This window comes from Mesoplodon bidens (genome assembly GCF_964165515.1).
Source record: "Mesoplodon bidens genome assembly, chromosome: 1".
NCBI lineage: Eukaryota > Metazoa > Chordata > Mammalia > Artiodactyla > Ziphiidae > Mesoplodon > Mesoplodon bidens.
In genome coordinates, this window is record NC_138176.1 from 123,160,043 (window position 1) to 123,172,542 (window position 12,500).

At 35.0% G+C, this 12,500-nt stretch overlaps 1 protein-coding gene across 10 annotated transcripts in view; it reads right to left on the bottom strand.

Annotated features, from left to right (window-relative positions):
- Nucleotides 1-12,500, bottom strand: part of JMJD1C (jumonji domain containing 1C) — a 328,631-nt gene that overhangs the window by 37,532 nt on the left and 278,599 nt on the right. For 9 of the 10 annotated variants that reach the window (XM_081234570.1, XM_081234571.1, XM_081234566.1 and 6 more), the window contains 6 exons: nucleotides 8,429-8,534; nucleotides 5,998-6,122; nucleotides 4,535-4,678; nucleotides 4,251-4,437; nucleotides 2,451-4,135; nucleotides 253-425 (listed from right to left, as the gene is read on the bottom strand). In XM_081234570.1, the coding sequence (XP_081090696.1) occupies nucleotides 253-425; nucleotides 2,451-4,135; nucleotides 4,251-4,437; nucleotides 4,535-4,678; nucleotides 5,998-6,122; nucleotides 8,429-8,435 (2,321 nt within the window). In that variant the 5' untranslated portion in view covers nucleotides 8,436-8,534. Of the gene's footprint in view, nucleotides 1-252; nucleotides 426-2,450; nucleotides 4,136-4,250; nucleotides 4,438-4,534; nucleotides 4,679-5,997; nucleotides 6,123-8,428; nucleotides 8,535-9,162; nucleotides 9,240-12,500 lie in introns of those variants that run through there. The other variant, XM_081234568.1, reaches the window with a different exon arrangement.

Below are 12,500 nucleotides of genomic sequence, written 5' to 3' on the forward strand. Positions count from 1 at the left end.
ATACATGAAGGTTTCTGTAAACACTTTTTCTTGTATAATACAAATATAGCTTCTATGCGTTACTATTCTATCATAAAAGTGAAACACGACTTTGCATGTGCTATAATATTATTAAGAAAATTAAAGGAATATAAAAACAGAAGAATATACTTATTATTCAGCCCAGTTTTAAGACATTTGTTAAAATTATCTATTTATAAACTGAATTAAGAAAAACTATAAAAAACAAATTTTAAGCATTGGTGAACTTACTCTTTATGATGATCTACTAAACATTTTGTCAATGGTGGACTGGAATGTGCTGTAATTTTAAGAGGCCGATGAGGCTCTGCACTGGAAGGTCTGACAGGAATGTGACTAAGTAATCCAATACCATCTGCTGAGGTCACAGGGGTAGGCTGATGTAACCAAGGACTGGGAGAATTCTATCAAAAAAATTTTTAAAAATCATCCTTCAGTTACTAGAAAAAACTAAACACAGTATCACAGCAGGACTTTAACAGTATATTTATGAAGTATGTGACATACTAATATAGCAGTATATTTATTAAGTATTTTATGAGAAATATCCAAATAAGTAACTAACAAGAGTTATATGGATTTTTCCATATGATGAAAAAAATCAATCAGCATTAAAATAGTTATTTCCAGGGAATTCCCTGGCAGTCTAGTGGTTAGGACTCTGCACTTCCACTGCAGGGGGCATGGGGTTTGATCCCTGGTTGGGGAACTAATATCCTGCATGCTGTGCGGTGTTGCCAAAAAAAAAAAGTTATTTCCAGAAATTTATTTACTGATTGCAGATATTGAAATCATTGCCTTTAACTTACAAATGATGTACAGAGAACCTAGCTTTTAAGATTTCCTAAGATTCTAACAACAAAAGACTATATGCTGCTAATATAAAAAAACAGAAAACATGTTGCTAAAATACATTTCACCAGATTTCATCAAGTTTATTTGCCAATTTTTCTCATCAAAAATAATTTTTCCCGGGCTTCCCTGGTGGCGCAGTGGTTGAGAGTCCGTCTGCCAATGCAGAGGACACAGGTTCGTGCCCCAGTACGGGAAGATCCCACATGCCGCGGAGCGGCTGGGCCTGTGAGCCATGGCCGCTGACCTGCACGCCTGGAGCCTGTGCTCCGCAACGGGAGAGGCCACAAGAGTGAGAGGCTCGCGTACCGCAAAAAAAAAAAAAAAAATATATATATATATATAAAATATAAAATAAAATAAAATAAAATAAAATAAGGTCTCAATTCTACAAGATCCAGAAATCTGAAGTTATACAGATTACAAGGGTACCTGTATATACCTATATACATATAACAGAATATTACTCAGCTTAAAAAAGAAGGAAATCCTGTTACATGCTACAACATGGATGAACTTCGAGGACATTATGCTACATGAAATACCGTATGAGTCCACTCAAATGAAGTATCTAAAGCAGACGATCATAGAGACAGAAAGTAGAAAGGTGGGCGCCAAGAACTCAGGGGGAAGGGGAATTAGTATTTCATGGGCAGAGTTTCAGTTTTGCAAGATGAAAGAGTTCCAGATATCTGTTGAACAACAATGTGAATATACTTAACACTACTAAACTGTACACTTTAGAATGGTTAAATAAATTTAATGTTGCGGCTTTTACCACAATAAAAATAAATAAATAAAATGTGTTTTGAAAGATTCTGGGGAATACCTGAAGAGCATCCTGGTCCACGCCAAGGATTAAGTTGCCTCCTAGAGTTTAACAGTGACACCCAATCCCCCAGTTTTCAGAATGGGGCTGGTAATGCCCTCAACAACCATTTCTTAGCATGGAAAATTAATCTGGCTAGAAAAACCACACAGCGCATGAAGGAAGAAGAAAGAGCCCTGTCCCCCACCTTCAGCAATACTTTGTCAGGCAGAGAGACTCTCAGCCCCATCTTCACTCCCAAATATCAGGATTCTCCAGCCTCGGCACCCTTAAGAGAACTAGGGGCTTAGAGAATCATAGCTTGTAGTATACATCAATATAATGTATCTAACTGGGAAATATAACAATTTGTCTTTTAAGAATAACTTGATTATACATATCAAGAGCCTTACAATTTTACATAAATTTTATATCCAGAAGTTTCACTTCTAGGAATTTACCTGAGCAAAATAATTATGGATATATACCCTAATTAGTTATGAAGACTAAGTATATAAGAAATAACTTAAGAGGTTTACTTCTTTAAATTGGTTTTAAAAAAAAATAGGCTTTTCTGAAATTTTAGCTTTACAGTTCCAAAGTTACTAAGCATCAAAAGTTTCATCATAATTAAAAAAATAACTGTTTCAAAAATTCTAGCATATTTTATAATAAGAAATCTAAAAAATTAATGGGGTATTGAAAAAAGCACTTGTACATATGTTGATTAATAAATATATGACATGAGGTAAACCACAGCTTAACTTACCCTCCTTAACGAAGATTCAGCATTAACTGCATTTTCTGGGTGAACCCACTTAGAAGAAGGCAGACCAAGTCCTGAGTATGCATGTGTTCCATTTGGATATTGCCAAATAATTGGATAAAGTCCCAGCTGATTATATGAAGCAGATGGGTGGGCTTGTCCAAGAAGATGAGGTGACTGGTGCTGTAACAACTGTTGCTGTTGCTGGTGCGCTAGTGCTAAGTGGCTTAAGCTGCTGGCATGAGCAGTCTCCAGTCGTGGGTGGCCACCAAGTAAGGAGGCAGTAGGCACTCCAGGTAACACAGCAGGAAGTAAATGAGGGTGATGAACAGAATGGTGTGGACCACTAGTCAGAGGATGAGTGTTCATGGTAGGTAATGGAGTTTGACTGGATGATCCAGCCAGTAAGTGGGGTGCAGGACTTAAGGCAGGGTGATGGGTACCTGGATTTAAACACGTTCTATGGGATGAAGAATGAAGAGGAAAAGGATGCTGGCTTAAGAAAGGTGAAATGTGATTAGCTCCTGTATCTGACCCGACAAGTGCAGGATCTCTGTAAACTGTGAAATGCTCATTTTTATCAATGATAAGAGGGCTTTTTGTAGTTTCTAATGTACTGCCTCTAGTAGGAACCGGATGAAAGCTGCATCTTGATAACTCATGTTCTATCTTATTTGCCAGTCTTCTTTCACCAGCAGTTTGGCTGTTTGCAAAAGTGGGCTTAGACTTTACAGAATCAGGGGGATGGTTAATTTTAGGTTTAACAACTTCAGGTGAGGGATTGGATTTTGTCTTGTGAGCATCTACTGAAGTATTAAGTTTAGATTTTATAGTTTCTGGGGGTGGACTTCGCTTATGCAGCTTATCTTCTGTGACAGAAACTGCACTAAGAGAAGATATGTAAGAGACATACTGATTTTTCTCTTTTTCCATATTCAGGTTTTCATTTCCTGAAGAAGCATTCCTAACATTTGATTGGGTTAAATCTACTTTAACTACATCACTGACCCAGCTCTGGTCAGAATCTTGGTTTGCTGTTTCCAAGTATTTTGTATTTGTGACTGAATGTTTTGAATCACAAATGTTAGGATCCATCTTCTGAAGTGTCTGAAGGCCAAAGGTACTTGAGTTTTCCTGAGCCACCTTTTCCGTATTAGTGTCATTCGTAATATCAATAACACATTTTGGTGTGGGTGGTCTGGATACAAACTTCTCCTTTGGTAATAATTCCACTGTGTGTGTTTTCTCCATATTGCGTTCCTGAAGAAGTAAATCATTAGAATTATGATCAGAAAGTGTGGCCTGTTCTGATGAACGGATAATCATTTTTTCTTGAATCTGAGAGTCAACAGACTTCTGTTTCTCTGTTTCTTCGTGTTTTTTATCTTCCTGTATTTGATCCCAGGGAGGCTGGCTATCTATTAGTGTCTCTTCTCCTGCCTTCTCATTATTCTGGGATTTTCCTTCTTCTCCATTTATCTTTGAAGTGTTTTTATTTTTCAACTCATTCTCTGGCTTCTGCTCTGAGGAATTATTTATTATTCTTTTATTTGAATTTTCTGAGTCACTGCTCTCAGAAAAGTCTGAAACATTGTCGGTTCGCAGTCTTTTCATATTTAGTTTCTTTTCATCCTCCTCAGGTTTCCTTCTTTTGTTCATCACCTGTTTGTTTTTACCTTTAGCATTTTCTATAAGATTTAAAAAAAGAACAGTTTTATCTTTCAAATTAATATTAAATAAGCATATTTTAAATGTATTTTTGTTTTATATGTTCTCATGCCCTTTAAAAAAGGTAGGTCCTACCTCCTCGTGCTATATAATCATATTTCTCCTCCTTCATCTTCTCTTCATCTGGTATACTGCTATCTGAGCCCTTCCTCTTATTTGGACGAATATTTCTTTGTTGCTGGTGTGAATTCTGTTTTGGTACAGCAGTTTGGGAGTTCATTGCTGGTCTGGGACTATTTGCTTGGGCACGTGTATAATGACCCTAAAAATAACCAATTAACAATGATTGTTCACTACCGGATCCTAAGTAATTTAAGGGAAAATATTTTACCATAATCCATCACTAACAACATACATACGTGAACAGTGTTGTTATTTTGACTGGCACGAGACCTTCGCCGTGATGTAATGCCAATATTTTCACCTTTTAACAAAGAGTGAACAACATCATCTAGAAAGGTCATTTGAACCATAGAAGGATCGACATTCTGTGGTTCTAGTACCTAATCCATGACACAAAACAAGAACAAAAATTAAATCCAATCAGCTAGCCAATGTGATATTAGGTACAATTTCTTTACTGAGTAGAGATGTTTAGAAATCAGTTTGAGATACTGTCAGACTTACAATAAATCAACTTTAACCATTAAAGATAAGGCTACTGTTTCACATGTTAACTAAAAATTAAAAAGCAAATACATCTATTGCAAGTATACCTTGCAAAACAAGGATTAGAGTTATTCAAGAGTATATTGCCAAGTCATAAAATGTATTTCAAAAATAAAAAGTAATTTTCAAAAACAGCTGTAAAATAAAACAAGAAGGTAGAGCATGACAGGAATTCCCTGGCGGTCCAGTGGTTGGGACTTGGTGCTTTCACTGCTGGGGCCTGGGTTCAATCCCTGGTTGGGGAACTAAGATCCTGAAAGCTGCATGGTGTGGCCAAAAAAAAAAAAAAGAAGAAGAAGAAAGTAGAGCATGGGAAGCAGAAAAGGACAAAAATCATATAAATGAATAATAGTTTTAAAGACAGGTTAAAGAAAGAACTATTTTAAAAACTAAAGGCAATTTTGTGCTTCACTGAGAGGTCAAAGTTTGTTAGCTTTTAAGGAAAAAAATTAAATAAAATTAAATGATATAGTTTATTTAGCATTTTGACTAGAATTTTAACCAAAGCATCTGCATTGTTTATAGGGGGGGTTCTCATTTATTCAGACACCCTCCACAATCCACTCAGGTAGGAAGGTGTAAATATCTATTTTCTGGGGGTAAATACAGTACAGCTTTAAAAGATTTGAAATTAAGAATTTCAGACTGTTAACTTAAAACTCCCTATGAAATTCATATCCTTAACATTCACCATATTCGCTATAAAACTTAAGGGAGCATCCCAACTCTGGAATTTGATGTAAAAAGAACTTCAGTGTGCATTAAAGTTTTCATTCGTGAAAAGAAACCATTTGGGAAATATTTTTATTACTGGAGAGGCAGAAAAACTGAGACTTTAAGAAAGTTTTAGCTGACCTACTGATAAAAAAAAAAAAAGACTAAACAAATAAGAGTTTGATGCCTCCATTTCAGGGACTGATTTTATCAGTGTTGAAATAAATTTGGCATCACTATCTCGCTGTGACCTCAAGTGACCTCTATGTAACATCAGACACATTTGAACTTATTAGGATTACATGACTGCACCTAGAGATGAAAATTATTTGGTGTCAACCTGTTGATCCATTGTGGGGCGGGGGGGGGGGCGGGGGCGGAGGAGAGGCATGGAATATGTGAATTGTAACCAACTCTTTTCAAAAATTGGACTATTTACCTGATCATTCATAACGATCATGGTGCGAGTGAAGAGATCATGATGAGTAATTATGCCAGTAAACCACTGGGTGGCAGAGTCTTGTCTATATACTCTCACTCTGTATCCATTCAAGGAATAAGGACCTTAAAAAAACAAACATCATACATGACTGAGTTCATGGATGAAATGGGAAAGTAATTTGGAACTTGATGTATGAACCTTCTAGTTGCCAAAACTTTACCATAAGCAACTACAAATTTTGATTCCAGTGACAGGAAAAGCTGCCAAAGTCTTAAAACATGCAGAGACTGTTAACTGAATTTATAAATACAATACTAAAATGCCATATTGGTGTAATTTTGGATTAAACTCATTTTTAAAAATGATATCTATATATGTATACAGATATCCTTCAGAAAATAGGTAATGATTAAATAATAAAAGATATATATCTGTATATATTTAAATATGTCTTAAAAGAGAATGGAGATGAAAATTTCTTCAATTCACAGGTACTAAAATGGTATCAAGTACTTGAAAGTTTAATAAGAACTGTGTGGGGGGGGATCTGGTGCACCTTATTAATATGATAGTATTATACATTAACAATTTACAAAATGCTTTCACAATTTGCAGATGCTTATTCAATCTTTTGAATCTTATTCAAAAACTCTCAGATATTTCCGTTTATAAAAATTAAGAGAGTGAGATTGATAGGTTAAATAAATTTTTAAGTGAAAGAGCTAGAACTGAATTTATTTTTGAGTCCTAGATTGATGCCTTTTCTTCTACAGTTAAGACATTTAACATATCAATCAATGATTTAATGTTTGACAGTTTAAAAAAAAATCTATGCTGATATCAGTCTAAAATATAAATCTAACACATCTGTAGAAAGTATTCCATATTACCTGTGAATCAAACACATTCATACCTGTAATCTATTATACAAACTATATATAGTCTTAGAATTTTTAACTACGGAAGAAAAAGACTCCAAATTATTTTTTCTGAATGTAATATAGAAATAGCTTATAGATTAACTCCAAATATGACCAATTTTCAATACCCGTCAGCACACCATCTTAACTGCCTTGTTCTACCACCACACACAATCTGGAGTCAGTCTCACGTAATTCTGCTTAGGATGGAAAGGATTACTGCCTTAATGATTTCACCTCTAAGAATATGACAAGGGAAAAAAAGTTACTTTAAAAAAATATTAGCCTGGCTTCTTCAATAAATAAATTGAAAGGAAGAAAAAAAAGAGATAGACGGGTCATATCCACTAATCAATCTGTGGACATTTTCTGGATCCCAGATTAAAAATAAATAAATAAAATAATAATCAATCCTGTGAAAAATCAATGAAGACATTTATGAGACAAATGGAAACTTGAACCTGAGTATTCAGTATTTGGTATTAAGGAACTATTAATTTTTCAGCATAATAATGGTATGGTGGCTTTGTTTAAAAATAGAACACAGCAATGTCTGAAAATTGACAGAAATAAATGAGAGTACGGGTGGGGCAGAACCTACCAAGGTTTTATTTTACAGTTGTTGGAACCAGGAGATAGAATATTTCGGTGAACTTCCATGTGCCAATTTCTCTGTATGTTTCAAATTCTCCATATTAAAAGTTTAAAAAATATTTAGCCTAAGGAGAATTTAATAAGTAGATGATCTGCTGCTATAAAAACCCATACAAAGAAAGGCAGCCACAACTGAGATTATCTCTACTAACGCTTAAATTAAATGGCACGGAAGTTGAGGTTCAGATAAACATGGGAATTTAACAAAATTCCTTTTAGAAACATTCAACCAAATATCAATATTCCATGTATCCATGTCATATTGTTGCGGTTTCAGTTCAATTTCACAAAAAGCTTACATTTTCAATATATGATTTTACTGACAGGAAAAGAAATCACTAAGAACCATAAAATCTCACTGGTTTGAAGACAAACCTGTAACTTACTAAAAAAAAAGGAAACAAAACTAAGACTAGTATTGTGGTCATTGCTGAGGAAGGCAAACTGAATTAGGCCACTTTTATCAGATACCAACAGCATTCTTCAAAGGAAATCAACTGTGGCTTTGGGCAACCCTCCACAGCAAACAATGCTTCCTTCTCCAGGAAGGACACACCTAAAGCATTCTGCAGTATGGAAATTTTCCTATTAACAAAACACCTGTGTGGTTATAATTTCATTTCAGGCATTCAGCTCAAATTAATGGTGAAATTAGCTCAATAACTGGTTAAGTTACCAATTTCCTATTGAAATTATTCTGATTTTGCTATTATTTTCCCTGGCCTATATATAACTCAAAATATTAGACTGGGTCATCTATTTGTATTGCATATAACTGAACAACCAAAACCAAACATGAGAAACTGCCCAGTTCCAAAAGTATATATATTAATGCATAATTTCAAAACAGTTACCTTGCATAAAAATCTCCTGAACCTTTTGTTCCTTTACCCAGACTTTCACTTCTTCCTGAAGTTGCGGGTTGTCCCTGAGCACTGGGTTTAGGCTGTCTATGTCGTCCTAGAATTATAGATTAAAAGAAAGGTCTACGTTACACTGTCCTAACATTAATGTTACCATCATTCCCTGCTGAACGTTCTAAGGACTGAAGAAAATTCCTTGATCTAAATGTACACAAAAACGCAAATTCATAAGTTATAGTTCATTAGCAGTAACATAACAACGGAACCTAAGAAATTAATCCATGATAAGACAAAAATGCCTTAAGACAAAATTTGAAATTTACTCATTTCAAACTGTTTTGTTGGAACTGTTTGTTTTCTAACTGAAAGCCTTATACAAGTTTCCCAACTGCAAGCCTTATACAAATCACCTTTTAAAGGGTTTCACTGTTAGAAGCAATATACAAACCAAATAGCTTCAGGTCATCTAAGGCTGGTAGCAAACAAATCAAGTTGAATATTTTAGTGACAATATATATATATATATACATAGATGAGTTACCCTCTCCCCATAATACATAAAACGTTAGTTTTAAACTACAAGTCATTATCCACTGTCTTTTGATTTAAATTGATTTAAATGTCATCAAATTCAGTTCTACTCAAACTCATCTGACCAGTAACTTCACTGCTAAAAGTTTTATTTTTTCAAGCCAGTGTCGAAGCATCCAGGCAATTTAAATTACATTATTGATGGTATTATCCTCATAACAGGGTGGATCTAGACCCAGAAACAACCGGTTCTCTCTCCTTGGAGATGTGAATCACACAGTCACATGGTTTCCCACAATCTGTTGGTCCCCCGCTGGACTCTTTGACATTCTGTTCTCTCTCAAAGCACCTCTGCTGCTCCTGCATTTGAGATCAGCGGCAGGAGCCCTAGAGTAGAGCTGGGAAGAACAACAAAGCAGCACTGTCAATCTGGCGGCCCTTTTAAAAGTGGACTAGCAGATCATGGAAACCAGTGAGCAGAAAGGAGCTACACGAAGGGAATTTTATCTGGTGAACAAAAATAATTTGGCAATACAGAAAAGCCAAAAAGCGGCTGGAGAGTACAAAGAATCCCTGAATCAAGCAGGTCATACTTCATTCTTTTCTAAAGTTTATCCAAGTAAAGCACTTTCCTTCTCATCTCATCACTGCTTTAAGGAACTACTCTGTATTCCTGGAATAATATTGCGGTAAACACTGATATTTCGTTTATACTTAGTGAACAACAAACAGAAGTAAAGGCCTTTAAACTTATCAACTATGTTCTCGTTGGAAAATACAAAGAAATGCTGCTTTACAGCAGAAGGAAATACTAGAGTGGAAAAGTGTTATACAAAAAGGAGTTAAAATCTGTCATTTTGGGCCCATGCATACATGTCTTCCTTATCGCAAAGAAACTTCCTAGCAATCCCTTTTCTCCACTCCACTTTAATAATACACTGCACACTTAATCTCATTATTTGAGTAACAGAAAATACATGGTCAGACTCTAACCCTCTTGATGCACATCAGGTGACAGTCTAGTCCATGACAGACAAAACACAGGAAACTTTCTATTTCCCAAGGAAAACCATTACCATTTCCAGACAGTTCTGACAGATGCCAAGTTCTTTTAAAATCTTTCTCACTTTAACTTCCATACACAGGTCCAAGCTTAACCCCTTGGAGTCAAACACAAGCCTAATCACTTTCTTACCTGACAGTCCTTCAAACATTTGAATTCTGGTTTTACGTTTCCACAACCTGAGTCTTCTCTAGTCTCAACACCCACCTTTATCAGTTGTTCTTCTTACTCTTATTCTAGACATTTAACTGGCTCGAAGAAGATGGGTACTTGTCTAGAAAAGTACAATCTACAATCACATGGGTGTCACAAGCTGACTTATATCAAATTTACTATAGTGTATTGCTCCCAAGCCTTTATATTCGGGGTGGGCATGGGGAGGAGTAAAAGCAGCACTGCCAATACGTTGTAGACAAGTACAGGTATGATTTATAAAACCAGTTCCCTGTATTGAAATTTTATAACTAAAGCTACTGAGATGTAAAACTTGCTCAACATTTATATTTTATTTATTCAACAGGTTAAAATAATGAGCTACGTTTCCAAGATCATTAGACAACAAGTATCTTCTCACCAATGACCTGCTCATTTCTAGGGAAAAAAAGCGTATCATTAAAAGCTGATAATATCAGTCTACTCACTGAAATAACCTTACGTAAGTTCAAATTTCTATGTATCAATTTCCTCATCTATAAAGCAGGGTTAATAATATCTCTTTTCATATTAATGAGTATGTTTTTATAAGATTTTAAAAAATTTACAGAAACTAGTCTTCTTAACACATTCAATTCTAAATTAACCATGGTACTGAATGACATGCATTACACAAAATTAATTAAAACCCATGAAAATTATCCCAATACAATGTCTGATTATGATAATCATATTGTTGCTGAAGTCTTCCTCTACATATAGTGCTTTGTAAGTTAGAGTTATTTCTGTTGAGTTGTGGTCATCGTTCCCATTTTAAAGAGGCTCACAAAAGGCTAAACGATCAAATCCTGTAAGAGTTGTTAGCAGGTACCCAAATGAGGTTTTTTCCCCTATTTATTTACCTGAATAATGTTGTGAAAGTGTAAACAATCAGATACAAGGCTATAAGGCAGACTCACAGAGAAGAGCATCTGTTAATTAAAAACTAGTTATGAATGCTTACTATCTTTCACAGAATGCAACTAACAAACAATGCCTTGAGCTTATATGAGATTAAAAACAATTTACCTGCACTGTACTTTTCATTAACTGTAGTATAATCCCCCCCCAATTTCATATTGTATAACTAAAATTATATGTATTCATTAATCCCTCCCCCCAAACCACCCATGTAGTGAAGGAATAAGCACTCTCTGTGAATCTTCTCTTCTCCATAAACTCCATCCAATGTATTAGTTACACTGCTAGTTATAACCTCCAGCAAATGACTAATGGGGAAAAAATCAGTTCAGCAAGATCTGTTGTACGAGAAACATAGAAAACATGGAAAAGTGCTAAACAATGCCTTAAGTGAAGTTCTGGACTGTATTTATTGTTCACTTGTGTGTTGTGCTTTTCCTCCTTTTGCAAAGACAAAGATTAGCTTTAATTGAACATTAGTGGAACCTTAATGTAAAGAATAATAAAGAAAAATAGCTAACATGACTGTGCATTTACTATGACAGATATCACATTGGGTGCTTTCCGTACTATCAATTTTTATAAAGCTGAGATTATTATACCCCTTTACATGCTATACACAGAGAGGTCCATGGTTAAAGTCAGGATGTGATGGAGAGACCTAGCATTTGAATTTAGTTCTGTGACTCTAAAGCTCAGTCTCTTTTCATCTATTCTCTGCTTCTCTTGAACTAGTACAATGAAGAGGCATAAATAATAGACTATTTACTGTCACTGCCTTTCAAAATTTGACACCTTTCTTTACATTATATGGAAGAGGTGAAAGTCAGAATGGGTCAAAAGACATCAATATTAGGTGGAAGTTATCGTTCTACAACCTCACATTGGCTATGTGAGATTCCACATATCAAAATAGTCTATAACACTCATCAAACAGAAAAGACTTAGGATGTTAAACTCATGCAATCTTATCATCAGAAAGCATAAAAGAGAAGACAAATCACTTTGGTAACGTGACTTAGTCATGACCTACAAATTCCCAAATGCTGTGTTTCTAGGTTAAACACCACCCTGAATTAAAAACTGATCATCTGAGATGATCAAAATACAGACTTTTTCTCGTATGTACAGAAGAATATGATGAAATCAAAAAGCAGCATTCCTCAAAATATCAATATAAAAGTTGAAATCAGGTTGGAATCTGTACTGTGACAGATTACTGTACTAACCTAATTTTCAAGCAATTCTCTACTTCATCCCAGTTCAAAGGGAAACAGTAACAAGTACAATAACATAAAAAATAAGATCTTAGTACTAAAATATTCAGATATGCCTGACTAGGTTTAATAAATAGCA